Source organism: Suillus discolor (assembly GCF_016758755.1).
Source record: "Suillus discolor strain FC423 chromosome Unknown F5147scaffold_55, whole genome shotgun sequence".
Lineage (NCBI taxonomy): Eukaryota > Fungi > Basidiomycota > Agaricomycetes > Boletales > Suillaceae > Suillus > Suillus discolor.
The window spans coordinates 137,720-161,859 of NW_024541302.1; the positions used below are offsets into that span (position 1 = coordinate 137,720).

The following is a 24,140-nucleotide window of genomic DNA, read 5'->3' on the forward strand; positions in this document are numbered from 1 at the left end:
AAAGACTACTAACTATGTGGATCCGTCCTTGCTTCTGAGCTTAAATCCATGTGCATTGCAGTCAATGGTTGCTTCTTGGGCTCAGTCATAACCGACTATTGTGTCACTTCACAGAATAATGTGTTTGAAGTGTCGGACACATCCAGGAAACCTGGAAACTCATGACCTACTCATCTCCGGATGGAGAACAGCCATCTGATGGCAACCGCCTCTGTGGCTGACCAGAATTCCTGTGGGCAGTGAAATTCGACGCTACCGTGGTTCCGGTATCTTGACATGAAAATCTGAGTTGCATTCCGAGTCAATTTTTGGAGAATGCAGTTTATGCGGTTCATTGGCCGCGCACGAAGACATCATGTGGCGGAAGCACTCTTACCGGTCACAAACTTCGACACGGATACATTTACCAAGAACATGCCTCGCATGCCCACCCAAGCTTTGTGAGCTGAAGTCCAACCCTCCGGTCAATTTTTTTTATGTCCGAGCACATGACATTCATTGATTTATAAAATTAAAATTAAACAAAGCAATACAGTCTGTTTACCACATTTGTGATCCACAATCCCCACAAGCTATTCGGTGACATTGTTTGGGATATTTAGCATTGAGAATTGGGTAACAGCTTACGATTACTTGTGGCCACATTACTGGATTGAGCTTGTTATTGTAAATCACCACAATAACACTTTTGAAGCTCCAACCATATAATTCAACACTGTCCGAGCTGACTTTATCTATCACCTCACCACAACCCATCATGACTGATAATTACCAAATGCTCCATAAGTCTGCTGCCAGTAGATTTTCTATCTGGGATGCAGCAGAAATATTCGAATATGCCACTTCCAGATTTACCGCAATACATATGACAATAATGAAAGATAAGAACAACCACTCCAACTCGTATCAGCACACTTTCGTGAGACACATAGTCTGGGAAGCGGAGGTAAGTTTATGCAATTGTCCCCGGAGAGATTTACTGATAGGCACCGATAGCGCTTTGTATTTCCCTTCGTCAACATCTGCGCTGCCATGAACATCAACACAACACTGCCGGTATATCTGAACGAGGTCATCTTTCTTATCACATTGTTCCAGACCGAGCCATATGATCACGGGAAACTCTTCACCACATTCAAGGCATGCCCGCATGAGTCTGGGACCCATCCGATTGACATCAATCGGGTGATCCCCGACTATCGCCACGCTTGGTGGAAGTACAGGTTCGACCTTGCACCGTTTAACATGCCTCTTTGGATGTCAGTTGCACAAGTGAAGGAGCTGGTGACCAGCCATTTTGCTCAGCGGGTGAGTGATTATTTTTAGATTATGATGTCATCAGTATTTCTTACCACATACACGCATTAGCCTAAAATGGCCAGTATGGTGCCAAGACCAATTACAAACACCCGCAGTGATGATCCGCTCCTGCAACAGCTGCAAGTTCTCCGGGCTGAAGTTTCCCATCTTGGTATGGAACTCAGCCAACTCCTTGTTGCTAAGCTGGATGCCATGAGCGAGGCTGTGGCTGCATTCAATCGTCTAGAGGATCCTATAGATGAGCTTCGTGAGGCAATGGAAGCCTCCCACGCGGCAGTTGCAATGTTGCAAGGACATTACGAGACTGGAAGGTTGGGAGCACCTTCATCCGTCGAACCCTTTCCCCGTGTACAATCACTTCTGTGTTGATGTTATTTACAGTCGTCCAGGAACAGCTTCTCCATTAGCTTATTTTAGTGTAGTTTCTCTTCCATAAGTGAATGTCTCATCGACCATAATCCCATCCGGTTATATGAGACATGCGTGGGTTTGATGAATTACGTTCATAAAGTCGCATCTCGGCTCGCTTTGTTACATCATGAAGATGGCTGCCGCATGGCAAATTGTATTTAAGATGCACATTTTCTTGAACAAGGCCTGCGCCTCTCCCTTTGCATAATGATATCGCATAAGTACTGGGAATCCTACCATGAACAGCTTGGTGCCCTTGACCTCGCCTGTCATCCAACATCGTTCATCCCCTGGGATTGGGCCCTTAATGTCACCGATATAGCAAGTGAATGGGTCGAGCAACAGTTTGCAGCTCATATTGCAGGCAGACCGCTAGTGCCTGCGCCGCCCAAACTTGACCCGGAAACTATGGTTGCTTGCGGACAGTTAGCCTCGGTGCTGGCAGAGGCCTATCAACACCCCAGTAGGTTGAACCATACATGTTTAGTGTCAGCCCATTGTAATGTTTGTAGTAAAACTAGATATCAACGTTATCCGGTACAACGAGGCATTGGCCAAACGGGAGTCGGGACTGAATGATTCTCACGAAGAAGCATTGTTGGCGAAGTTCCCCCCCACTGAGCGCCTGGTATTGGATCGCCCGTTGGTTGTGATCGATGCCAGCTACCAGATAATACTCTGGTACCTTCCGGGTGCGCTTAACTGGTCTTTGCAGGTCGGTGCGGGATTGCACTAAAACTGTATAATGCTAATTGAGAGGAGGTAGCATGATATGTACACCGCCACAATCAGGATGGGCAATCTATTGAAACAGAGCATCACCAGTGAGAAGACGTCCACAGGACAGGCAAGTAAATGGAGAACCCACGCAACCAATTTTTATGCCTACCAAGAGCCGCAGTTAAAGCCCGGGTGCATCAATATATTGCCTTGCTGGTTTCAACAGGGACATGAGGTCTGTTTGAATTTTCTGTACTAAGGAAATGTCTAACATCAAACAGTGTCATGGCCCCCCGCCTGTGAACCCAGAAGATGGCTTTATGCCCAAAGTCTCCGCTACCTTGAAGGGCGATAGGAGCCTGTCGGTCATCAGAGACATGCAACGTCCGGGTCTTGTATCTTCAGCCACCCTTCACGTAATGCACCCGCAGTTATACCGCGCATCTATGTCCACTCATGTAGAGCTTGGGCATTGGGCGGCCAAGCAAGGACTGGATGATATGTGCAAGTTCCTTCAACACTGGACATCCATCTATATGGGCGTGGCAATAATGTGTAACAGGAAGTCGCCGAGCCATCGAGATCCGAAATGCCCCCCGGAAGGCTTTGATATCCTTACTTGCATAGGCGGCTATGGCCATGGCATAATGCAATTGACCAACTTGGGCATTGAGCTGGCTTATGATCCGAGAGTTATGGTTGGCTATTCCGGCTGGCTCGTGAGGCATGGCGTTCAGGTGGCCGAGGGAGACAGAATCATCTGGGCTTGGTTTATGCGCGATAGTGTGCATAATTAAGCTCGGACCCCGCATACAGAGTATGCAAAATACAATCTCGCGGACTTTGCGATATACCACCTAGCCCAATACAATCAGGCAGATTTCATTCAGTACCGCACATTGTAGTTCATTTTCGGTTGATGTCGCCTTACGGACAATATGGCTATGTGACATTTTGCATCACATCTTCTTGATTCTCAAATGCACCATCGGTCATATCCCAGAAATAGGTCTTCGTTATATGCAGATGGACATAATGATACTTCATGCAATGTTATAGCATTGTCTTTGTTTTCCTGACCCAATTTCTCACTTACATATAACTTTTATTTGACTTTCATGACACATTCGGTAGACAATCCTCCGGCTGCATTTGCCAGTTCACTACAACAGGATGTTCTACCGGCCAGAGCACCAACATTTACATTGATGTCCAGACATATCCGGAAAGCTGGTCCTGAATGCCCTCAAGATGTCTCTTGCAGTTGGCTCTGGATCGGCATTGTTGGTCGGCGCAGGTTGATCATCCTGTTCTGGCCGTCAGCTTGTGCCAACGGTTGGGACTGTGTGCATGGGCGCACCAGCCGCCGGACCAGGCTGTTGCTTCTCTTCTAAGAGTCATTGAGATCCCGTCATGAGTGCTTCCGATGTGACGGAAAACTCACCTCTGACTATGTTGGGTTCAACCCAAGGGGATTGGGCAAGTGTTCTCCTAGCTGGGGTCTTGGAGATCGCGCAAAACTTCTGAATGCGTGTTCCGGATGGCTTTGATGCGGCCGCGGCCGCCTTCGCTTGCATTCTCTTCCTGACACCGATGCAGTTGATTGCACAGGTGATCTTCATATGATCATAATTTGCATCCCAAAGCGTATGTGAAGACAATGCACATGTGATGGTCATTGCTTGCGGACATCATCCGAAAGCTGTAGCATGCCAAATATCTATAATACATCGCACCGGATTCATACGAGTGACTCATCTGAAACTATGGACATGCATTCAGTCAGCTTCCGAAGACTGCGATGCAGTTTGATAACCATATGCAAGTCGCGTGTATCCGAACTTTTTGTCCGGAAGGACAATGCAGGGTATGTCCAATTTCATGCATGGCACGCGCATCGGTAATAATCGAATTGGCTAGCTACAATACAACAGATACTAATCTATGTTGCCATTCTCCCTAAGTCATTGTATGATAGCTTTATGAAAAACAAAACAGACTGGTATTAAGCAAAGTGGACTGTTGGTGATACAACAAATGATAAATGAATCAAATGGCCATTAGCGACCCTTCACCAAATATATGGCGGTGCTTTGCAGCTGGCTCCCGACTGTCATCTTGCTCAGGATGAAATAGATAATTCAGCATATCCAAGTCATGCTCCGCCACAATCTTCTGCCCATCTGACGCACCGTCAGGACGTCGAATATCCTTCTGATTGACATACATAGGATAATGGGTCTTCCAGATCGGTCCAGCCCAATCGAAATCGAGCAGCATGAAGTGTTTGTCGTCTCGCACGACGAAATTGGTATCTCGAAGGTCGCCATGAACGTAGCCGTCATTGTGATCGTGTAACTCCCGGATGAGAGAGGTGATGGCATCCTTCAGCGGCTGACGGTCCAAAACACCTATCTCACTGAGCAGTCAATATGAGCCAGGTCATTGCGGAAAGCAATCATTATCAATATCAAGGGCATCCATAATCACCATATTCCAGCCACTGGGTAAAGAATTGTAGGCGATAAGTTTGGGAGTGTTCCCCTTGCTGGCACAGAATTTGTGGGCCTGAGGGGAATAGTGCCTAACGAACTTGATGCATATCTTGCTCCCGGCCACATCACCGACGGTTTCCCCAAAGAAGATAAGTTGATCCTGGAGGATTTGAGTCTCATCATACGAGAATTCCTGGATGTAACCGGTTGAATCGGTATAACTCCGAGGGTAAGGACATTTTAGATATGGATCTTCGGGTTCAAGGGACAGGATTGGACAGGAGTACAGATTTGTAAGTTTGTCGACGGCAATTTTGAGAGCCCCGAAAGTACGAGCCGCCATCGCTTGCATACGGAGGTCTGTTGAATGCCAAAACAGAGGAATGATAGGGACCAGGACATTGGACTGGACCTTTTCTGTGAAAACAGAGCCTGCAAAGCCGATGCATGCCCCTAGTTTTGATCAATATAGGGCTTTATTAATCTGGTCAAATGAACTAACCGAAGACAATGACATGGATGCATGGAATGAAAGACCTGAGCCTTGCTATCTCAATCTTTGAGTCTTCCATAAACTTGTGGTAGTACAACATCGCCTCCACAAATGGTTTGGCAGTGCCACTTCCAATCTTGTTCTTCCCCTCAATTATCACCTGCACAAACTTTCTGTTGGTAGACAAAAGATGTCTGTCCGTCGTACATCCTGTCAAGCCAACCATAGAAGCATTGAGTATAATACTGTAGTCGCAGAGCACTTGCCGGAATGTATTCATCCGCGTGAGCTCATTGGGATAGAAGGAGGCCATCTTTTCCGAAAGTTGCAAAACAAAGTCGTTGTCTCGGACAGTCGGTTGATGATTTTGACAATTGTCCACGAACTCGGTGAAGATAGGCTCAAGAAGAGTAACCAGAAGAGGGTCTGCGGCTCTGTGAGGACGATTGCAAAGGTACTCTTGCTGGTCCTGCTTTGTAGAGAATGCGGATGGTGTTGCACCAGCTGACAGAGTACCCACGCCCTTCTTGAGATAAGCGATTCGTCGATCAACAGCTGGAATGTGTCGTGCAACAGCAGGATGTCATACGACGATATGAATACATCCGCGCTCTATTCCATCTGCAAACACATCGGACAGCTCGGTTAACGGGTGCAGCTCGATGCCTTCATCTATGATCACGTTGCAGAAGTGTGTATCATTCAAGTTGATCTTGACCTTCCAAAATATCAGATTATCAACATCCGATCATAGGCATCAGATCACTTACCTTCCATAGCTCAAGACGGTCAGCGGCAACATGGTCAAACTCTGGCTTCTTCGCGTCCTTGATAACATTTCTGAGGTCACCAATGGTCTTCGTCCACTCAACGTCGACTGGGAAAATACAGTGAGGATCATCGCCCAAGACAATGCAGTTGAGTTTCAGGTGGAGCGGTCCGGAAGACACTAAGTCATACCACTATCAGAAGGAGGAAAGGGTGGTAATATTGAAAGACAACTCACCGGCAGGCGGGTATTGGATAATAATATGCAGATACTTGTGCGGAGGAGCATTGGGAAAAATCTTGACCATTTCATCCACAGGTGATAGGGATTTCATTGGGTCAAGTGTAAGATTGTTGAGATTGTGCTCAATTGTCTCGTTGACGGGCAGGTCGACCTTCCAGAATATCAGATTATCAACATCCGATCATAGGCATCAGATCACTCACCTTCCATAGCTCAAGACAGTGAGCGTCAACATCGTCAAATTGCCGCTTTGTCTTGTCTTTGATGACCTCTCTGAGGTCACCAACAGTCTTCGTCCGCTCAATGTTGACTGGGAAAATATGGCGAGGATCATCGCCCAAGACAATGCAGTTGAGTTTCAGGTGGAGCGGTCCAGACATCTGACGAACAAGAGTGATAGTGTCTCGAGCGGTGACTGCAGTGAGTGCTCACTGCAGCAGCAACAGCGCACTAACTTAGAAAGCCACGCAGCCACACCCCGTGACTGGGAAATTAATTTTCTGTGAGAATACGCTGTGCCTGGGAAATTTGTCATCGACCGATTTACCCCTTTCCGGGTATCCGATGCACGACATAGCACCATTTATTGGTGAGAAGTGGATTAAGGCCTGTTGCGGTGGACACGGCTCTTCAGCAATGGTCGGAAGCAAATGCTTTTGATAGTCTGTTGACGCAATCAGAGGTGGTGTGATTTATATTGGATGCACCGCAACAGGCCTTAATCCACTTCTCACCCATAAATGGTGCTATGTCGTGCATTGGATACCCAGACAGCCATACAGGATCTTCCAGAAGCAATGGTGGATCGGCCTTTCCCAACCATGCTCACAGTCCCAACTGTTGGCACAAGCCGAAGGCCAGAATAGGATGATCATTCGGGTCCCAACTGTCGTCGATGAGGACCTAGGTATCGGTTGGGTCTACATCTGGGCCATCCGCCTGTACCGGGTACAATAGCCTGCCCACCGGAGGGCATATAGGAATTTGAATTTCCAGATCCGTCCGTCCGTCTGGGTCTGGAACAAAGGTAGAGCTAGTATACAAGTCTAAGTTAAGATATGGTGCGTAGTACTAGGTAATGTAGGAGACAAACAAATCCAACAAGCTTGAACATAGTAGTGGTAAAGACATAAACAAGGTTTAAACACATAGGAAAGACAATTGAAAAGCCCTTCATCGCTGGCCCACTGGTCCCTTGTATTGACTATTACCCCAGTCGACAAACAATTCATTGTTATACTATATGATGTTGGCCCACCCGCCCATCTTGGCAAATTCACTCCATTCCCATAAACTACATAATGGCCCGCCTGTCACTACCGGTGATGACCGTCATGTCCCACCCGCCCGCCCTATCTTATGGGCCCACCTTGGATGGCTCGACTTTACTTCCCGCCCCTTCCGCAACCCCCATCTATACTATAACTTAGCATTCCATCTCATCACCGTTCCGTCAGAACACATTCATCCTTTCTGCACTGCCCATCCAGAGGCGTACGGATTGTCTTCCCCTTCCGGGATTTGGGCATTGTACAGGGGCTTCTCCCAGTTGTACCTTCTTTCTTTTTCACTCACAGAAATGCCCGAAGCCACATCTTCAGCATCCACGGGATCATGCCACAATCAGTCACAAGGATCCGATGGCCCAGTGATATCATGTGTTTCTCTAGAGCTAGTTAGTTCTATCCGAGTTATCTGCGATTCACCTGCATCTGGCTGTGAATCTTCATCTGTAAGGTTAAATGGTCCTACTAAGCTCTCCTCTGAGATATCAATGTCAGAAAATGATCCAGAATTTGCATATCCCATGGCTGATGAAGCAGCTGTTGCTGCAATGTCATGTCTGTGGACCATGTCAAGGGCAATGATATCTTCAAGAATATATCCAAGGTAGGACGCACCTCCGCCGATTTATATCCTGCGTGGGAGTTCCTACTACGCCCGGATTTGAATATTCGCAGGCTGACTTACCGTTGAATCTTGGCATTACCGATGGCTTGGGTGGAATGCATGAGATCATAATGGCACTGATCCATGCCACCGAGCATTGTGACCATCCAATGCGTTGAGCTGTATCCAAAGACTCGATCTGTGTCGGAACTGTTGGAGTCAGAAAAACAGTCATAGCTGCTATGACAATTAGGAAGCCTGTAAGAAGCATTTGTCACCAAGTCGCCGGAATCCAAACATGCGGTCTTAGTAAAACAAACACGTTTGCCTACCATGAATGTTTCGTTTGAAATAAGGAAGTCGGGGAAGGCTTACCACGCGCAAAGCATGCTCCCATATTTGGACAACCCAGCCATGGCAACCGAATGTGTGGGATAACGATCGCCGAAGAAGTTGTATTACGTCATCATTATATTAACCCGACCACACTGTCTTGCCTCAATGCGTTCTCGGAAAGACCCATGACTGACGGATTGGTATATATAAGTCCCGAGACTTAATAAAAAATCATTGAACCCATCTTTCTTTTTGTATACCATTGTCAGTCACCCACTACAGTCTGTAAATACTGAGAATGACACCTTCGGAAATTGCTAACAAGGCCCTCGACTCCACGCTTGAGGTTGTACAATCGCTGATGAAGCGCTGTATGAAATTAAAGGAAAGTGACCCAGCCGCATTGATAATCTCGGATGAGATCGCTAGACGGGTGGTAAGCCTCGCTGCCTACAATTGTTACTGTATTTTTGGATAAACAACTCAATTTGGCGCAGGCAAAAGATTTGAAGCTTTACGGGGGAACCGCCACATCGTTCTCCCCTCAGCTGCTGTCTTTTGCAGCCGTAGTACGGCAGCATTCAAAAGCTGGAAAATTTGTATCATTGCCCGACTGGAACTCCGTGACGGACAACGACCAGCACATCAAGATGCACCCACTGTTCCACAAGAATATCTACTCCCTCACGCATCCCGACGCAGAACCAGAACCCAGCATGTCGTCATCCACAGTCCCGCCGGAGCCGCGTTCAATGAACGGGACCGTCGTGGAAACCTGTACGCCTCAACATCTTGTCGCATCAAAGGCCCCGCATCCCATTCAGTCACTCCATGTTGTCCCTGAGGTGCAACCGAGGACATCTGAGTGGCTATCTCCTGTTGCACCAGTTGTGGAACCCATGATGTCTGGCGTCCGAAGCACCATAACCCCTATGGTCATACCAGAACCATCACCACCGGTTTTAATGCCTCCCATGACTGTCGGACAAAACATGGGAAATATCAGAACGGTACGGCGGGCCTTCCCACCAACTGGTAACCCGCAGAAAATGAAAACGGAAATGGACGACAGCGAACCCCAACCACGCTGGATATCCTGGAAGCCGGTTCGGAAACGAAAGAGAAAGTTTGAGTCGGATGATGAGGAGACGAGTGCCACCAGTACCATTCATGTTAAGGTGACTTTGAGAACATTTATCTGTTTGTTGCTAATGTGCATTAATACAGCAGAGGGCGTTGTCGGTGAAGGCCAGCCATGCTGTCGCTCGGACAGACATGCCCCCATCTGACTTTGTGGACGAGAGAGGTTTTTGGGATGCAGAAACCAGGGTAAGTCGTCTATGTAGCTGGGGTTACTGTCTTACTTGGGTTTCTCCAGCCTGCCAGATGGGGTCTAGATGCCACAGTTGCTACTGCGGTAGAGGTAGGCAGACAATCGCATTCGAGTAAATATGCCCTCACATATTCCAGCATTCCGTTCGCTACCATCCCCACAAATGTGACAAATGCATCAAAATGGATGTGCCATGCATTGTGTTGCCTGACAAGAAGTTCGGGTGTACAAGACTCGCTTGTGCAAACTGTGATGAGATGAAAATTACCTGCGTGATTGACGGCGCTGGTGTCTGGCAGAGGCTGCAAGCAAAGGCGCAGGGAGCTGCGATGAAAACCGGCGTGAACGCACCACTCAAATGTTCCAGGACACGTGCACCCAAGTCACGTGCGGCTGTCACAACACCTTTCATATCCACTCCTGCGAAGACAACTAAACTTTCCAGATGTTTATCCTCGCTTGTCCTACAGAAAGTTGTGCCGGACAATCCACCGATTGGTAGGCGCATCCATTGTATCCTTCCGACTTGCTCACCAAGTATTTTGACGACATACTCAGAGGTTGAGCAAGGACCAATGAACTTGATGCCGGAGAAGGCGCCACCGAATATGCAGCCATTCAGATCTCTGCAACTCCCACCGGTCGACATGCCAGCACCAGTCCTACCATCCGTACCAGCTACCCCCTCAGAGCCTGAACCCACCGCAAGAGCCATATTGCAAAGCATCCATGACCTTGGCAGGAGATTCGATCTCCTGGCAACCAATGAGCGGATGGATGCTTTGGATATGAGGGTAGATTCGGTAGAGCGGAGGATCAGCCTGAGGCTGACGACGCTGGAGGAACGGTTCACCGTATCTAATGCGCATCAGGAGTTGTTATCACAGTCGATCGGTAATCTGTCTATGTCCTCACAGGTGCACAGCAACAATCCGGGTGCACATCATCCTCGCGCCCATGGTAATGCGCACACACCCCAGCACCTGCCAGAACCAACCATCACTTTGTGGCTGACAAATAATCCTGCCGGTGATGAACACCCATGCATCTCCACCATAGGCAGGGAGTACACCCATGCATGGGACCAGTCCATTATGACAGGTATGCAAGGTGATGCCCAGACCTCGACATCTCGTTGGCGGCAGACATACTCCCCGGATCCTCATTATATACGCGAGCCTTCTATTGCATCTTCCCCGTTGTCCAGCATGTAACCTGTCAGAACACAGGAGTAGATCTTGGCCGCATAACTAGTTCATGGCGCTCCCTTGATTTGCATTCTGCTCTGGCATCAAATTTGACCTCACTTTCATTAAAATTTTGGTAGATAAAGCAGGTTGAATTTTGCTTAGTAACAAATGTAAAGATGTAATCTCGGTGATCGAATGAAAACTTCAATCCAGGAATGTGCTCGGAATATGCGAGAGACATACGTGGACTATCATTGAATCACCCATATCCAAAACAGAGGAATTACTGCCAGAAAGTTTGAAGTCAGTTATGACACCTCCCGCCCTGTGGGAATTTAGCCAGTTGGTCGTTCTTTGTATGTGATCGGCTTGGATGTCCTGTCCATATGATATCTTGCACGAACCAACTGATATGTGCCGATGCAGCTGCGCAGATGTTTCAGATTATCTCGGACACTACGGATGCCTGGGTTCAGTCGGCTGTTAGGGAAGCATCACGACAAGGCCCGCAGCATATGGATCATCATCGGTGATCTGAGGGGCTGGTGATAAATACAACGGCTACCGGACAGCATGCTAAGGTCTTGATGAAAATATCATTTAATCAGATATCTTGTGGTACCAAGCTGAACTCCCAATGCATGTTGTTCTGGATATTACGAACTTCCGCCGAGCAATCACTGCTCCACTCAAGGACTTCTGGAAGCTCATTTGCTACCTTCGATAATGTTCCCCGATGCATTTCACACCCTTACATTTCACTCCGGATCAAGTTTCTTTCCCCACTTCGGAGGAGTTTGCAATGATAATTGAACAAATGCATCTCACCACTCAATTCCATCCTTTGTTCTTTGAATGGTATTCTGCTGCCTCAGATTTGCTGTATGGTTACCATCGGCAGAGAAACTGAAGGCATTATCATCCACACCCACATGCAGGAGGGTAACACAAACAGACCTATTTGATTATGATAGTTCAATCCAAGGTGTTGATGTGTTAATAGCTGTAGGCGAGGCAACCAAATACATCGGACAATGGTAGCGACAAGCATGGTATTATGTCATAATGTAATTACACCGAGTCTACATTACCGTGCTTTCACAAAGTACTTTCTCGGAAACATCCACAACCGACAACCTTTATATAAATTCCGATACTTGTGCAAATTCTTAGTGTCACCTTTCTGTCCTTGCCGTGTAGTTGCATTCAACAAACTTGTTTGTTTTTAACACCGCTATGACACCCAAAGTAGCAAATGACGTGCTCGACACCACGCTTGCGACTTTGCAATCGCTCATCAAGCGTTGCATCCACTTAAAACAGGGCGATCCAGAAGCTCTGAAGCTATCGGATGAAATTGCTAGACACGTTGTAAGTCTACTTTCATTTACATTCATCTGATTGTTCAAATTTGCACAGGCAAAAGACTTGAGGCTTTATGGGGGAAGTGCAACATCATTCTCCCCCCAGCTCTTGTCCTGTGCAACCATTGTGCGTCAATACTCCAAGGGTGGTGCTTTTGAGAGTTTGCCCGACTGGAACTCCATGGTCGATGATGATCCACGCATCAAGAGCCATCCACACTTCCACAAAACATTGGACTACCGTCCTCTCACTGCAGTTGGAACTCTTCCTATTTTGAAGGTTCGAGCTACCGGGTCGTCATCTATAATTAAGCCTCTCACTGTTCCTGCTGCCGTCCATCCTTTCATAAAACAAGCTCCCACACTGGAAGCCAACTTGGCACCGCTCTCCCTGTTGCCGGCCTCTCTGGAGCTGGAACCATTGACTCCTCTTGCTCCATCAGTCGCTTCTGCTACACCTGCAACAACGAAGTACAAGCTCTTCATGCCAGGCAATATGTCGAACAAGGTCAAGGTTACTCCGCACCCTACGAATGACAAGAAGAGAAAGGCTGAAGAAGATGATACCGATTCGGCGGACGCTCCCAGGTCCCCATCTAGATCGCGCAAGCAGAATCTGAAAAAAATCAAGAAGTCATCGAAGAATGGAACTACAAAGGTAGGTCTAGTAACCGTTCCTCATAGTAAATCGCCGATGCAGCTGGTCACTGACATTGCCCAAGGAAACATTGTTGTCAGCGGTATCTGAAAAGGTATTAGACCCGGAAGCTCAGGACGCGATTGACACGGCCTCTGATGATAGTTTCTGGGATGCAGAAACTAGGGTGAGTGACTTCCAGCTCTGGCTCGGTGCTCTGTAGAACTAACTATACAAATATTTCAGCCTCGTGATTGGGGTCTAGATTCAACGATTGCCACAGAAGTGGAGGTATGTTTGTTTGACCTATCAACGGCAGCACATATTGACCCATGCCAGCATTCCATTCGCTACCATCCACGGGAATGTGACAAATGCAAGAAATTAGGCATACCTTGCATTGTTCTGCCGGACAAAAAAGTTGGATGCACGCGACTCGCTTGCGCCAATTGTGACAAGACAAAGGTGACTTGTGCAATAAATGGTAGGGTGTCCGGGACAGGTTGCAGGCTGAAGCCAAAGCAAAGGCAGTGGCACGAGTAGCCGAACCTCCCAAGCGCTCCCGGTCACGTGTCCCCAAGGTCCGAGCAGTCAACAAGATGCTCAAAAAAGCTTCACCGGCTGCACCGAGCATTCCGGCAGTACCTTCAGCTGCTGATGTTATGGAAGATATTGTCAAACATGGCAGTGAGCACAGGACCCTCCAAAAGGCTGTACCGAGCATTCCGGCAGTGCCTTCGTCCTCCCATGTTATGGAAGATATTGTTGAACATGGTAGTGAGTGCAGCTGCACCAGAATTGCACTTCGACTCATTTGTAACTTCTTTAGATGTTGAGGAATGACTGGTAAATTTGACAGTGGCTCCTGCCGAAGCGACACTGTCCCCACCAATTGCCACGCCAATGATGATCAACCATCCAAAGGACATCCACCCGATGGAAGCCAACCATCTGGCGGAGCCCGAGCCAACTGCAAAAGACATTCTGCAGGCCACCCGGGACCCTGGAAGCAAGTTTGACCTCCTCGCTACAAATGAGCGGGTGGATGCATTGGATGCCAAGGTCATTTTAGTGGAGGAAGTCTTTGGCCACCGGCTGGCAACGTTGGAGCAACGCATGAATTCCTCCGATGCACAATGGAAGGCGATGTCATCATCGGTCGGACATTTGACAAATTGTCTCCGGGACCACAAAGACGACCTGGAAGCCCACAGACCTCGTGTGAACACCACTGCCTATGCACCTCCACAGCACCCGACTGCTCAGCTTCCAGCATGGCTCCATGTACTGGTGGTGTCGATGATCTGGGTATCTCCACAGTCGGCAGACGGTGGACGCATGCATGGGACCCATCTGTCGCGACAGGTGTGCAAGGCTGCCTCAAAACATCCGCATCGGCTATGCAGATGGGTTATCCTCTGGATACCCCCGTTCTTCGGGAAGCTTCAATTGAATCCTCTTGATTGTCCAGCACGCCATCCACCATGTCCGATAGGTAGATTGTCGGATCGACGTAAGTTGTTGGACCGGTGTCATGTAATTTCATACTGTTTTGTGACTGCTTAGTTTATATGCTTTACTTTGGATACTAATGCTGTAGTTGACTATTCTTACTGCATTTACATTCCAAGTTTGATATTTGAGTTCGCAATGCCAACAAAGGAAGGCGGGACATATCATCATCTCTGGTGCAAATTGCATTTGTGGGTTGCTGAATTACCAAGGCTCAAATTTTGGTTGACACCTAGCGCTGTATTTGTTTGCCAGTTATTCTTTACTCAAGAGAAGTTCCATTTTGACATAAAAGGCTGCCTAACGGGAGTCCCTGAATAGAAATATGCGAAAGATTCCATGATAAATAAAGGACCTGCGCATGATAGGAGATTCAATTTCCGACCTAAACAGATATCTAAATCTTCAGAATCAGTCCGTTTGGTGGGTCTTGGTGCTCGATATGATTGATTCGGCTCATCCGTCTCTATCTCCGAGAATGAGTTAGCTGGGATCATTTGCGATGAAAAGGGTCATGGGATCAGTGAATTTGACTTGGGACAGAGGAAATACTAAATTCACTGAGCACATGAGCTTTGATTTCGTCTTAGGTCCGGTTCTGGATATCATTGGTTGGGCCCATCCATCTTCCTCGCCGATGCTAGATTCCCTCGGCCCATAACCTTGATGGATAGACTAAACTGATGATTACAAGAAGACTTCCCCCTGGATGGTGCCGGAACGCATAACGGATGGACTCAGCTACATAGTTCGAGCATATTTGAACTCGGAACATGAGACAAATGGTCCTAGAAACATGCATAGGTATTATTCATGAATTTTATTCTAGTTTAAATTTAAAAACAATGGCATTGATCGCATTGATATAAGTGCAGGAGGGTATGCTTTGGAATTGTACGTCCCTCTGGAATTGTACGTCCCTCTGGAATTGTACGTCCCTTGTATCTGTAAGGGTCTGGAATGGTTTTGGCTGACATTTTGTGCTCACAAATGTATGGCCACACTCGGGGGCACGGGGAATGCTTTAGTAGCATCAGAATAGAGTCTATAGGTTTATGTCAAAATATCTGGATTCACATCCTGCCGGTGTAAATATGGTGGATGACCCGTTTTATCGTCTATCATCTCATGTGCACCGTTTGCACCATCTGAGCACATATCTTTGCATTTGTTCTCATACCAAATTCAACTGGGCTGGTGCACTACAATTGTAATAAAAATCAATTCAAATCCCATGTAACTCTGAAATACGAAAACAGGAAACAAGATGAACTCAGTGCATGCCACTGGTAACGATTCACCCCTCCTATTTTGCAGGTGTGGGGCGCAGGTGAGCCTCATATTGAATGCCGATGTCCCATCGTCACCTTCTACATCCAGCATAACCGACTAATTGCATTCATGGGTGTGTTCCCTACCAACGGTCGAGATTCCCAGGCATCCATCAATGGGGGCATTTTGCGGCGCATATTTGGTACCATCGGAGGAGCCAGGACGGTGAGCGGCCGGATCGTTCTTATGGATTTGCAGGGACATTGACAGATTACCCATCAATGACATGACCGACTGCCAACGCACATCTGATGCAGTGATCTGTTTCTCCAGCACCATCAGCCTCCATCCAAACCTGTCCTCCACCGAATCAACCCTTGCATCCAACACGTCCACCCACTCATTGGTTGCAAGGAGATCGAATCTCCTGCCAAGGTCCTGGATGCTCCGCAAGATGTCTTTTCCGCTGGGTTCAGGCTCTGGGAGATTGGTGGGTCCTGGTGGCTGCAATGGAGCCGGCATTGAAACGATTGCAGGGAGTCCCATTTCCGATGGTTTGGAAGGGTCCGACGACTGCATGTTTTGGGGCGCTAGCAGAGCCGGATGCTTAGGCTTTAAGTCCGTCGGTTGTTCTGAGTTAGGGAAAAAAGTTTAATAAGTTTGAATGATATCACGGATAGGCATACCGTTCAGTGGGTCATCCACAGTAACAGTCTGAGCCACACAAGTGGATGAACGAGTGGCTGGTTTCATGGTCTTGGCTGGAGCAGATTTTGCCAGATTTTTGGCGGCAGGGCGTGACTTGTTCGCACATGTCCTAGGACATTTGGGAAGAGGATTGATATTCGGTTCACCAACAGCTTCCTTCACCTTTACTTGCAACCTCTGCCAGACACCAGCGCTGTTGATCGTGCAGGCAATCTTCATCCCATCGCAGTTTGCACAGGTTAGTCTGATGCATCCGAACTTCTTGTCAGGGAGAACAATGCAAGGAACCTTCAACTTGACACATTTGTCACATTTCCGGGAGTGGTAGCGAACAGAAAGCTGGACCATGCATTAAGCTAATATTGACCGCATACATTTGCTTGCCTACCTACCTCCACCGTTGTGGCGATGTTGGAATCCAAACCCCATCCGGCAGGCTAGATGGGTGCAAGTAAGACCCGCATCACCGAGGCAGAGATGACTTACCCTAGTTTTTTCATCCCAAAAACCTTTCTTGTCCACCAATTCTGTTGCGGAGGTGTCTGCTAATATGGCATCCGGAGCCACAGCATTGAATGTCTTTACTGACAATGTCTTCTGCTATATCAATTTCTCGTGAGCAATGAACAGATATATACTGTCAGAGCCACCTTAACATGGATGGTACCAGTGTCCCCGTCATCTCCTCCATCCAACATAAACTTCTTCTTCCGTTTGCGAATCGGCTTCCGGGAAATGGGAGTTGGTGTGAGTCCATGCGCTACCTCCGCTTCTTTGCCATCATTGTCGCTCTCTTCCGCTTTCCTTTTCGTCTTCCTGGGCTGTGCGGTTGTCTCTGTCTTCATGCTTCCAGCCGTATGGATACCCTGTCTCACCATCACGGGGGCGATGGAACATGGCAGGCAGGTTGGTGGCTGGAATTCCAATGGGGGGGGGGAGCACTGCTTTGGATGTCTGATATCATTAGTTCTGTTACCGGAACCCCCAGAGTTTGTAACCTGGGCGTACTTGGTAGCACTTCATTACCAGCCGATGGAACCAGTTGTGTCGCCTTCCATGAGCCGAGCTGAGGGGGTCTAATTGATTCCACAAGAGTCTTTACCGTGGAGTCCACCAGCGCCGTGGTGAGTTGGGGTTCGGCAAAGGTGGAGGAGTGGTAGTCCACGGTCTTGTGGAACCACGGGTGACTCTTAATGCGCGGGTCGTTGTCTATGACGGTCTTCCAGTCAAGCAATGACACAAAGATGCCGGCCTTGGAGTGCTCCCGTACTACGGCGGCACAGGATAGCAGCTGAGGGGAGAACGATGTAGCACTCCCCCCATAAAGCTTCAAATCTTTTGCCTGCACCAAATTGAGTTAGTTATCCAAAAATACGGTACAGATCTGGTGGAGCGAAACTCACCAGGCGTCTGGCGATCTCATCCGATCATGTCAGTGTGCCTGGATCACTTTCCTTTAATTTCATACAACGCTTCATCAACGATTGTACAGTCTTGAGTGTAGCCTGGAGAGTGTTGTTTGCAATTTCCAAAGGAGTCATAACATATATAGAATCTAGTGAGCAACGGGTGATGGTATACGCAAAGAAAGATGACTTCAATTATTTTTCACAAGTCTCGGGATTTATACCGATACTTCGGTTATGGGCATTTCCAAGAACGCATGGCCATTGTCGAAGCACAGTGCTGTGGACCTGTTAATAACATAGTTATGTAATACAACTTCTTCTGTGATCATTGTCCCACACATTCCGTTGCCACAGTGGCACAGTCGGGCGATCCACATATCTAAGTATATCTTGGCGCATTGTAATCCTTCCCCGACCTCCTTATTTCACACAAAACAGTCATGTTTGGAAAACACGTTCGTTTTGCTACTTCAGTATATTCGGATGATGGTGACTCGGCCACCAGTGCTACCTCTCACAGTAGCTATGACAATTCCTCTGACTCCCACAGATCCATGTGCAGCAACTCTCTGGAGATAGCAAAACACAAATTGGAAGGGCCGCTTGCCTGGTGGAGTGGATACACACTATTAGACTCATGGACTCCACCCATGCCTTTCCAGATACCGAGATTTAAGGGCCTGATCAGAGTGGAACCTTATATAAGGTTCAAACGTAAGTCAGCTCTCAAAGCTTCTGATCCGGGATTGCTAAAAACGCGCAATGCAGAATATAAATTGGCTGACAAGGTACGGTTGAGCCAAGAGTGGACAAACGATCCCATCGCAAACAGGGACATAAGTATGTTAATTCTGGCCGGACTTGTATCGCTAAGCTGACCTTACAACGCAGGATATGACATGTGCTTCTTCGGAGAATTTGATGAAGTTACAAGCATGCTAGCAGGTTTGTCACATCCCGTCACAGCCTGGATATATTCTAATAAGATTGTTGAAGATATCCATGTCCTTGACATGGTTCATGGTCATGCCATGACAGCAACGGCCGGTCCACGATCCCAAGGACTTACCAACTTGGACCGGTCGCCTCTCGGTCGCATACAGGAGAATGGCGGTTCCATGGATCAATCCATGTATGAAGATGAGGGACCGGATGGATGTGAGTACCAATTTATCCAGCTTGGATGGAACTAATCAGCAGAATAGCTGTGGATGATACCGCTGGATCACCAATGACGGACACTTATGACTGCGGTTGGGAGAACAAATCTGCTGCTGAATATATCGTCCCAGGTTTGGTCCCAACAGAGCAAGCAGATCTGTATGACTGCGGATGGGAGGATCGGATGGACATCGAAACACCAGGAGTGAAGGAAGTTCCTCAAGACTTTGAACGGGAGGATGATTCAAAGAAAGAAGGCCTGGGACCGGGTCTGCCGATGGTTGAGGAAGAAGATGCCTATGACTGCGGATGGGAGGATGCAATGGAGATCCAACCCGCAGCCTCGTCGATGACTCTCGGAGATGAAGAAGATCCATACGACTGTGGATGGGGGAATCAGCAAGATGATGGTGCGGCACCCATCTCCAGTGTTGCAACAGAGGACCTTTATGATTGCGGATGGGAGTACGAGGAGGATGCCAACGGTGTGTCCCAGGTCGCAAATCTGGAGGACCCTTATGACTGCGGATGGGGAAATGATGATGCCGACAACCTGGATGTTGTATCCGGACATGACCCTTCAAACAAACAAATGGGTCGCCGGATGCACAGTCCGACACCGATGTATGGGCTCGATATAATCGACTTGACATCGTCATCTGCATGTAAGTTATATCTCATATGCTATATTTGTCGCTAATCGCATTGCAGCTCAGAGATCAGAAAGCGAAAAAAGATATGAGCCGATGAGCATAGAGATACCGGAAGTCATCGACCTGACGTCGGACGCTGGATGTGAGTGTTTTCAGATATGCTGCATATGATGCTAATTGTGCAGCTTGCTCACCGTCTTCAAATATAGCGTCCCAATGGAACACTTTTCAGGAGGCCGGTCAGTCGATGCACCGTGCCATCCAGCGACTGAACAGCATCGGAACTAAACAGCGTAAGTCATGTTGACTTGTACAATGATTATACCTTACATATATTTGCAACAGGGAATGAGGATACACAGAATATGGTCACCGACCATCCCTCTGGCATACCCGACCAACTTCCGGCAGGTACGTTGAGGGCGAACCGGAGGCTCGTTGCTGGATACGGAGAAGCACGGGACAGAGTGACGGAGCTCGGTGAAGATCTTGTTGCAATCTACTGATTGCTGGACATCCACAGGTGCATTATGGATCCGTTGGATGCCATGATAACAAACCTTCAGCAAGGTGATGAGTAGACATTGGTTGATTTTCAGAAGATTTATGACTTGAATAATCGATTCATGCAAAGAACCGTGTAGTAGTAGCTTTATGTATTACCATACAAACAAATTGTACAATGTCCATGTCTCTATATCCGGAAGAGAGAGTTATGATAACAAACATGCAACATCTGTTTGTGCTCAAGTTCTTACATAGTCGGTAGCATATCGGGAGTTTGGCTTGTGCGCACGTGCCGTGGGAAGGTGGTCAGAGGTTTTGCTCCGGGTACATTTTGAAGGAGATTCTTCCATAGATTCCTCAGCGACCCTTTTCTTCAGTCTCTTGGCTGCGGGCTCTTTCACATTTTCAGTGACCGGTTTTACAATTCCTCGGCTTCTTGTCTGTTTCGCAGGCAACTCTTCTAAAGTTTCTTCGGCAGGACGTTTCCTTCCTTTTTTCCTTGCATGTTCACCACTGGTCAGATGGCATGCCATGGGCATTGCATGTGTCGCCGTTCTGTTTGATGCGGAAGCTTCACGATTGACATTTGCCTGGTTGACAGGCGCGCCGCGACCAGCCCAGGAGGCTGGTCCCACCAGCCAAACTGGCGGAATTACTGCTTCTGCCACTCCGGACTTAGATCGATCGCGTGCAGTAACCTTTGCATTATGTTTAACAGCTTCCTTTTCTTGACTGACCAGTGCCCTGCTCCCCGTCGAGCTTATATCGGGGGTCCAAGCCTTGATATTTACGGCCATATCCTTCCTGGCATGTTTGCCTGAAGCCGCAATCGCCTTTTGAGGGACATCCTGTTCAATCTCACTTTCAGAGTCATTGCTACTCATGAGAGCCACTTGGTAGCCGTGCGTTTGTGACCCCGTATGCAAGTTCCTCCCCTCCAATCACCTTCCTTTCCGGGGAGGTGGCATATCATCATCCGAGTCCTCGGATGGTTCAGCAGAAGACCCATCAGCTACCATCCCTGTGTAGTGAATATCCTCCTCGGATGACTTGAGTGTGTTCTTGGATTTCTCGCTCTTGTGTTGGGGAGTTGAAGATGAGGTGCTCTTCACTACCTTGACTCCGGAACGATGTGCAGCGGCTGGCTCATTGTCCTTCATCTTTTTACCAGAAGCGTGTCCAGCAGTAGATTGCCCATGATAACCAGGCTGCTTTGACTTTGATCCTGATGGTTTCTTCATCTGGGTGATAGGCCATGCCCGGCTAGTGACACGCCCATCTTGCTCGGTTGCAAGGACGATGTCCTCACTATCATTGTCCCACCATCCTATGAATTCAAAGACATGCTCTTCACCTTCCTCCTGTCTGCTATGCCAAAACCGTAACAACTCTGTGGCGTGGACCTGCCTTAACTTCGATGGCTCAGCGAGATTGTGACCATCCGGAAGATATTGTACGGGAATGATCTTGTTGTACCTGGGTATCACATATTTCCATGGTACAGAGACTTTGAGGTCCCCGCAACACTTCCCTTCAGATTGCTTAGATCATTAAATTCACTGGAAGATGTTACAGGCATCTGTAACACCTACTGGAGCCCCAGCTCTGCCTATGCCTGCCCCTGCTCTGCTAGACTCCCCGCACGGCGGTGCGCCGCCCGTGCCTACAAAGATAGCGGTCTGGACCGCTGTGACCCCGCCCCTGGCGCTATGACCCACCCCTGGCCTAGATGGCCTTGTACCTGATCCATGGAGGCTGTACGCCTCATGGTCACCCTAGATCAGCGCATGCATACCGCATGTCGCTTCATGAAGATCCGGAGCGCGCTTGGCGCTTCCTGTACCTATGCGCAGCTGCCCTTGGTGCAGCATGCTTGATCAGAGGTTAAGCCTCATGTATCTTATCTGAACCTCATGTCTTGTTATCATAAATCCTAGATATACTATTGATTACAGACTGAGCTAGAATACTTGTAGTACTTCCCTATAAGTAGACACAGATTATCGTACTTAGACTTTACTTTAATCTACTAGGTTCATCCCCAGAACTTGCTCATCTAAGCCTTAACCAGCTTCCTTGTGTGAGACCGCACTTCTAAGTCGCCCCCATACGACTTAGCACGTATCCGCTAGCCCTGCATCTCGACGAGCGCCGTCTTACTGAGATCACCGGAGGAATCCTTGACGTTCCGTCAAGGCTAGACCACGCTCGGCTTCAGTAGGCTCACTCGAGCCGTCGCTGAGAAGACCTATCCTAGTTCGCACATGCCGACCGACGGTCAGCGTAACAGAAGAAGGAAATCAACCCACTGTAATGCCATGTCAAAAATGCCCGGATGACTGCCTTCTTTGTATCTAAATCCATGGACTCATATGCAGGGATTACAGGATATTCATCATCTCCGATGTCAAGGCTATACGTGTTGTCCTGTCTACCCCTCTTCTGAGCAACCGTATTTTCGTCCACATCGCCCTCTTATAACAGTTAGTTTCCACCAGATACATACTGAGGTGGCTTACCGAATACACTTGCAGCATATGCGTCCCATTCTGGCTCAATCACTTTCCAGTTCTGAGTCTTCATGAACGACTCGGCACCACCAAACTCTTGGTTATAGTCATGTCTGTCTGGAGCGTGAGAAGTTGCGGATCCCAATGGTCTGAAAACACACCCAGACACCTGGACCTTGCTCTCCCCATCCTTCCAAGCTGACAACACGAACACCCTGATCCTGGTGTGGTTCCACATCTCCGATGCAAAGTGTCGGATCATAACATCGCCTTTCTTTCTTGCGATCTCCACTTTGACATTGTCTGGAATGCCCTGACTATTCCATTCATCGGCTGTCTCTTTGGCTTCTTCAAGGTCTTCCAGTGAAAGCGATGCCATCAGCCAGTTCAGGTGAACCGTGTAATGGTTCATCATCTCCTTTGTTCCAGGTTTGGCACCAGTCTCGTCCTCGATTTTTCTCAAGAGCTCCGTCTTCTGGAGTGTGTCTATGACACTTCTCTCAGTCCATTTCTGCCCCATCTTGATGGGGGGTTTCCCCGGTTTCTTGGCCTTCGCATGGTTCCGGAACCATGTCTCGTATGTCTGAATGCTGATGAGGAGCGCATCATATAAAGAAATCAATGCCAACGCACCGCTTTGCGAGCCTTGGACAGTACAATTGACATCACTGGTGCTTTTGTCCGGGCTTCCATTGTAGCCGCTCTCAAGATATTCTTTCGCTCCGATGAAGCAGCTGAGTGCCATTGCTCGAGATAAGACTGCAGGACAGCAATCTCTTCTTCATTTGCTGGAGGTTGTTTGTTGGACTCTGAATCAGAGGCTGAGTTGTGGTCTGACATTATCGAAAAACAAGGTTACAGATTGAATGGGTCGTGTTTAAATATTAACCTTTACCTTATTTGTGCTTGACCTCGGCTATTAAGCGAGCCATGAATTAGAATATAAGTTTTGACCGTCCTCAAATTCACACAAGTTCTCAGTAACTACATGGGCAAGTCTAGGGTAAGGACATTGGCTCCGCGGGAAACGGCGCAATGGGTGACATGGAAAACTAAGGAGACCACTCGTGGCTTGAAAGGGAAGTGGTGCCCAGTCAAATCCAGTCCATCCATGCAATCCTCTCCAGCAAAGTCTCCCAAGAAACACAATTCCGATAGTGCATGGGATCGATGGTCCACCGATTTCAATGCTGACCATGATGACTTT

The 24,140-nt window shown here is 48.0% G+C and overlaps 10 protein-coding genes across 10 annotated transcripts; 5 read left to right on the forward strand and 5 right to left on the reverse strand.

The window, feature by feature from the left end:
- Window positions 1-757: 757 nt before the first annotated feature.
- F5147DRAFT_777083 (uncharacterized protein) lies at window positions 758-1,689 on the forward strand (the record flags this gene model as incomplete). The annotated part of the gene is made up of 3 exons (XM_041441936.1): window positions 758-946; window positions 997-1,308; window positions 1,369-1,689. The coding sequence occupies 3 exons, from the start codon at window positions 758-760 to the stop codon at window positions 1,687-1,689; spliced, it is 822 nt and encodes a 273-aa protein (XP_041289436.1).
- Window positions 1,690-1,938: 249 nt separating this feature from the next.
- On the forward strand, window positions 1,939-3,248 carry F5147DRAFT_777084 (uncharacterized protein; the record flags this gene model as incomplete). The annotated part of the gene is made up of 4 exons (XM_041441937.1): window positions 1,939-2,194; window positions 2,253-2,446; window positions 2,498-2,686; window positions 2,733-3,248. The coding sequence occupies 4 exons, from the start codon at window positions 1,939-1,941 to the stop codon at window positions 3,246-3,248; spliced, it is 1,155 nt and encodes a 384-aa protein (XP_041289437.1).
- A 1,252-nt stretch (window positions 3,249-4,500) lies between these two features.
- F5147DRAFT_813356 (uncharacterized protein) lies at window positions 4,501-6,831 on the reverse strand (the record flags this gene model as incomplete). The annotated part of the gene is made up of 7 exons (XM_041443492.1): window positions 4,501-4,845; window positions 4,942-5,399; window positions 5,449-5,994; window positions 6,043-6,157; window positions 6,210-6,316; window positions 6,446-6,602; window positions 6,655-6,831. 7 exons carry the CDS (start codon window positions 6,829-6,831, stop codon window positions 4,501-4,503), a joined length of 1,905 nt encoding a protein of 634 aa, XP_041289438.1.
- A 1,084-nt stretch (window positions 6,832-7,915) lies between these two features.
- On the reverse strand, window positions 7,916-8,757 carry F5147DRAFT_655622 (uncharacterized protein; the record flags this gene model as incomplete). The annotated part of the gene is made up of 4 exons (XM_041433998.1): window positions 7,916-8,046; window positions 8,158-8,294; window positions 8,423-8,551; window positions 8,717-8,757. The coding sequence occupies 4 exons, from the start codon at window positions 8,755-8,757 to the stop codon at window positions 7,916-7,918; spliced, it is 438 nt and encodes a 145-aa protein (XP_041289439.1).
- A 218-nt stretch (window positions 8,758-8,975) lies between these two features.
- Window positions 8,976-11,733, forward strand: F5147DRAFT_655623 (uncharacterized protein; the record flags this gene model as incomplete). Its single annotated transcript, XM_041433999.1, has 8 exons — window positions 8,976-9,113; window positions 9,175-9,855; window positions 9,905-10,006; window positions 10,056-10,100; window positions 10,148-10,508; window positions 10,569-11,111; window positions 11,479-11,556; window positions 11,627-11,733. The coding sequence occupies 8 exons, from the start codon at window positions 8,976-8,978 to the stop codon at window positions 11,731-11,733; spliced, it is 2,055 nt and encodes a 684-aa protein (XP_041289440.1).
- A 703-nt stretch (window positions 11,734-12,436) lies between these two features.
- On the forward strand, window positions 12,437-14,664 carry F5147DRAFT_777087 (uncharacterized protein; the record flags this gene model as incomplete). Its single annotated transcript, XM_041441938.1, has 7 exons — window positions 12,437-12,571; window positions 12,620-13,222; window positions 13,287-13,388; window positions 13,448-13,492; window positions 13,690-13,978; window positions 14,061-14,566; window positions 14,608-14,664. 7 exons carry the CDS (start codon window positions 12,437-12,439, stop codon window positions 14,662-14,664), a joined length of 1,737 nt encoding a protein of 578 aa, XP_041289441.1.
- Window positions 14,665-16,102: 1,438 nt separating this feature from the next.
- F5147DRAFT_777088 (uncharacterized protein) lies at window positions 16,103-18,234 on the reverse strand (the record flags this gene model as incomplete). The annotated part of the gene is made up of 8 exons (XM_041441939.1): window positions 16,103-16,617; window positions 16,672-17,032; window positions 17,086-17,130; window positions 17,180-17,293; window positions 17,344-17,647; window positions 17,692-18,028; window positions 18,097-18,111; window positions 18,162-18,234. The coding sequence occupies 8 exons, from the start codon at window positions 18,232-18,234 to the stop codon at window positions 16,103-16,105; spliced, it is 1,764 nt and encodes a 587-aa protein (XP_041289442.1).
- A 308-nt stretch (window positions 18,235-18,542) lies between these two features.
- On the forward strand, window positions 18,543-20,422 carry F5147DRAFT_777089 (uncharacterized protein; the record flags this gene model as incomplete). The annotated part of the gene is made up of 8 exons (XM_041441940.1): window positions 18,543-18,816; window positions 18,871-18,942; window positions 18,994-19,047; window positions 19,099-19,260; window positions 19,308-19,928; window positions 19,975-20,058; window positions 20,126-20,209; window positions 20,262-20,422. 8 exons carry the CDS (start codon window positions 18,543-18,545, stop codon window positions 20,420-20,422), a joined length of 1,512 nt encoding a protein of 503 aa, XP_041289443.1.
- Window positions 20,423-20,662: 240 nt separating this feature from the next.
- F5147DRAFT_777090 (uncharacterized protein) lies at window positions 20,663-22,294 on the reverse strand (the record flags this gene model as incomplete). Its single annotated transcript, XM_041441941.1, has 4 exons — window positions 20,663-21,299; window positions 21,369-21,964; window positions 22,016-22,164; window positions 22,219-22,294. 4 exons carry the CDS (start codon window positions 22,292-22,294, stop codon window positions 20,663-20,665), a joined length of 1,458 nt encoding a protein of 485 aa, XP_041289444.1.
- Window positions 22,295-22,588: 294 nt separating this feature from the next.
- F5147DRAFT_777091 (uncharacterized protein) lies at window positions 22,589-23,773 on the reverse strand (the record flags this gene model as incomplete). Its single annotated transcript, XM_041441942.1, has 5 exons — window positions 22,589-22,671; window positions 22,733-22,897; window positions 22,943-23,046; window positions 23,095-23,516; window positions 23,567-23,773. 5 exons carry the CDS (start codon window positions 23,771-23,773, stop codon window positions 22,589-22,591), a joined length of 981 nt encoding a protein of 326 aa, XP_041289445.1.
- Between the last annotated feature and the right edge of the window lie 367 nt (window positions 23,774-24,140).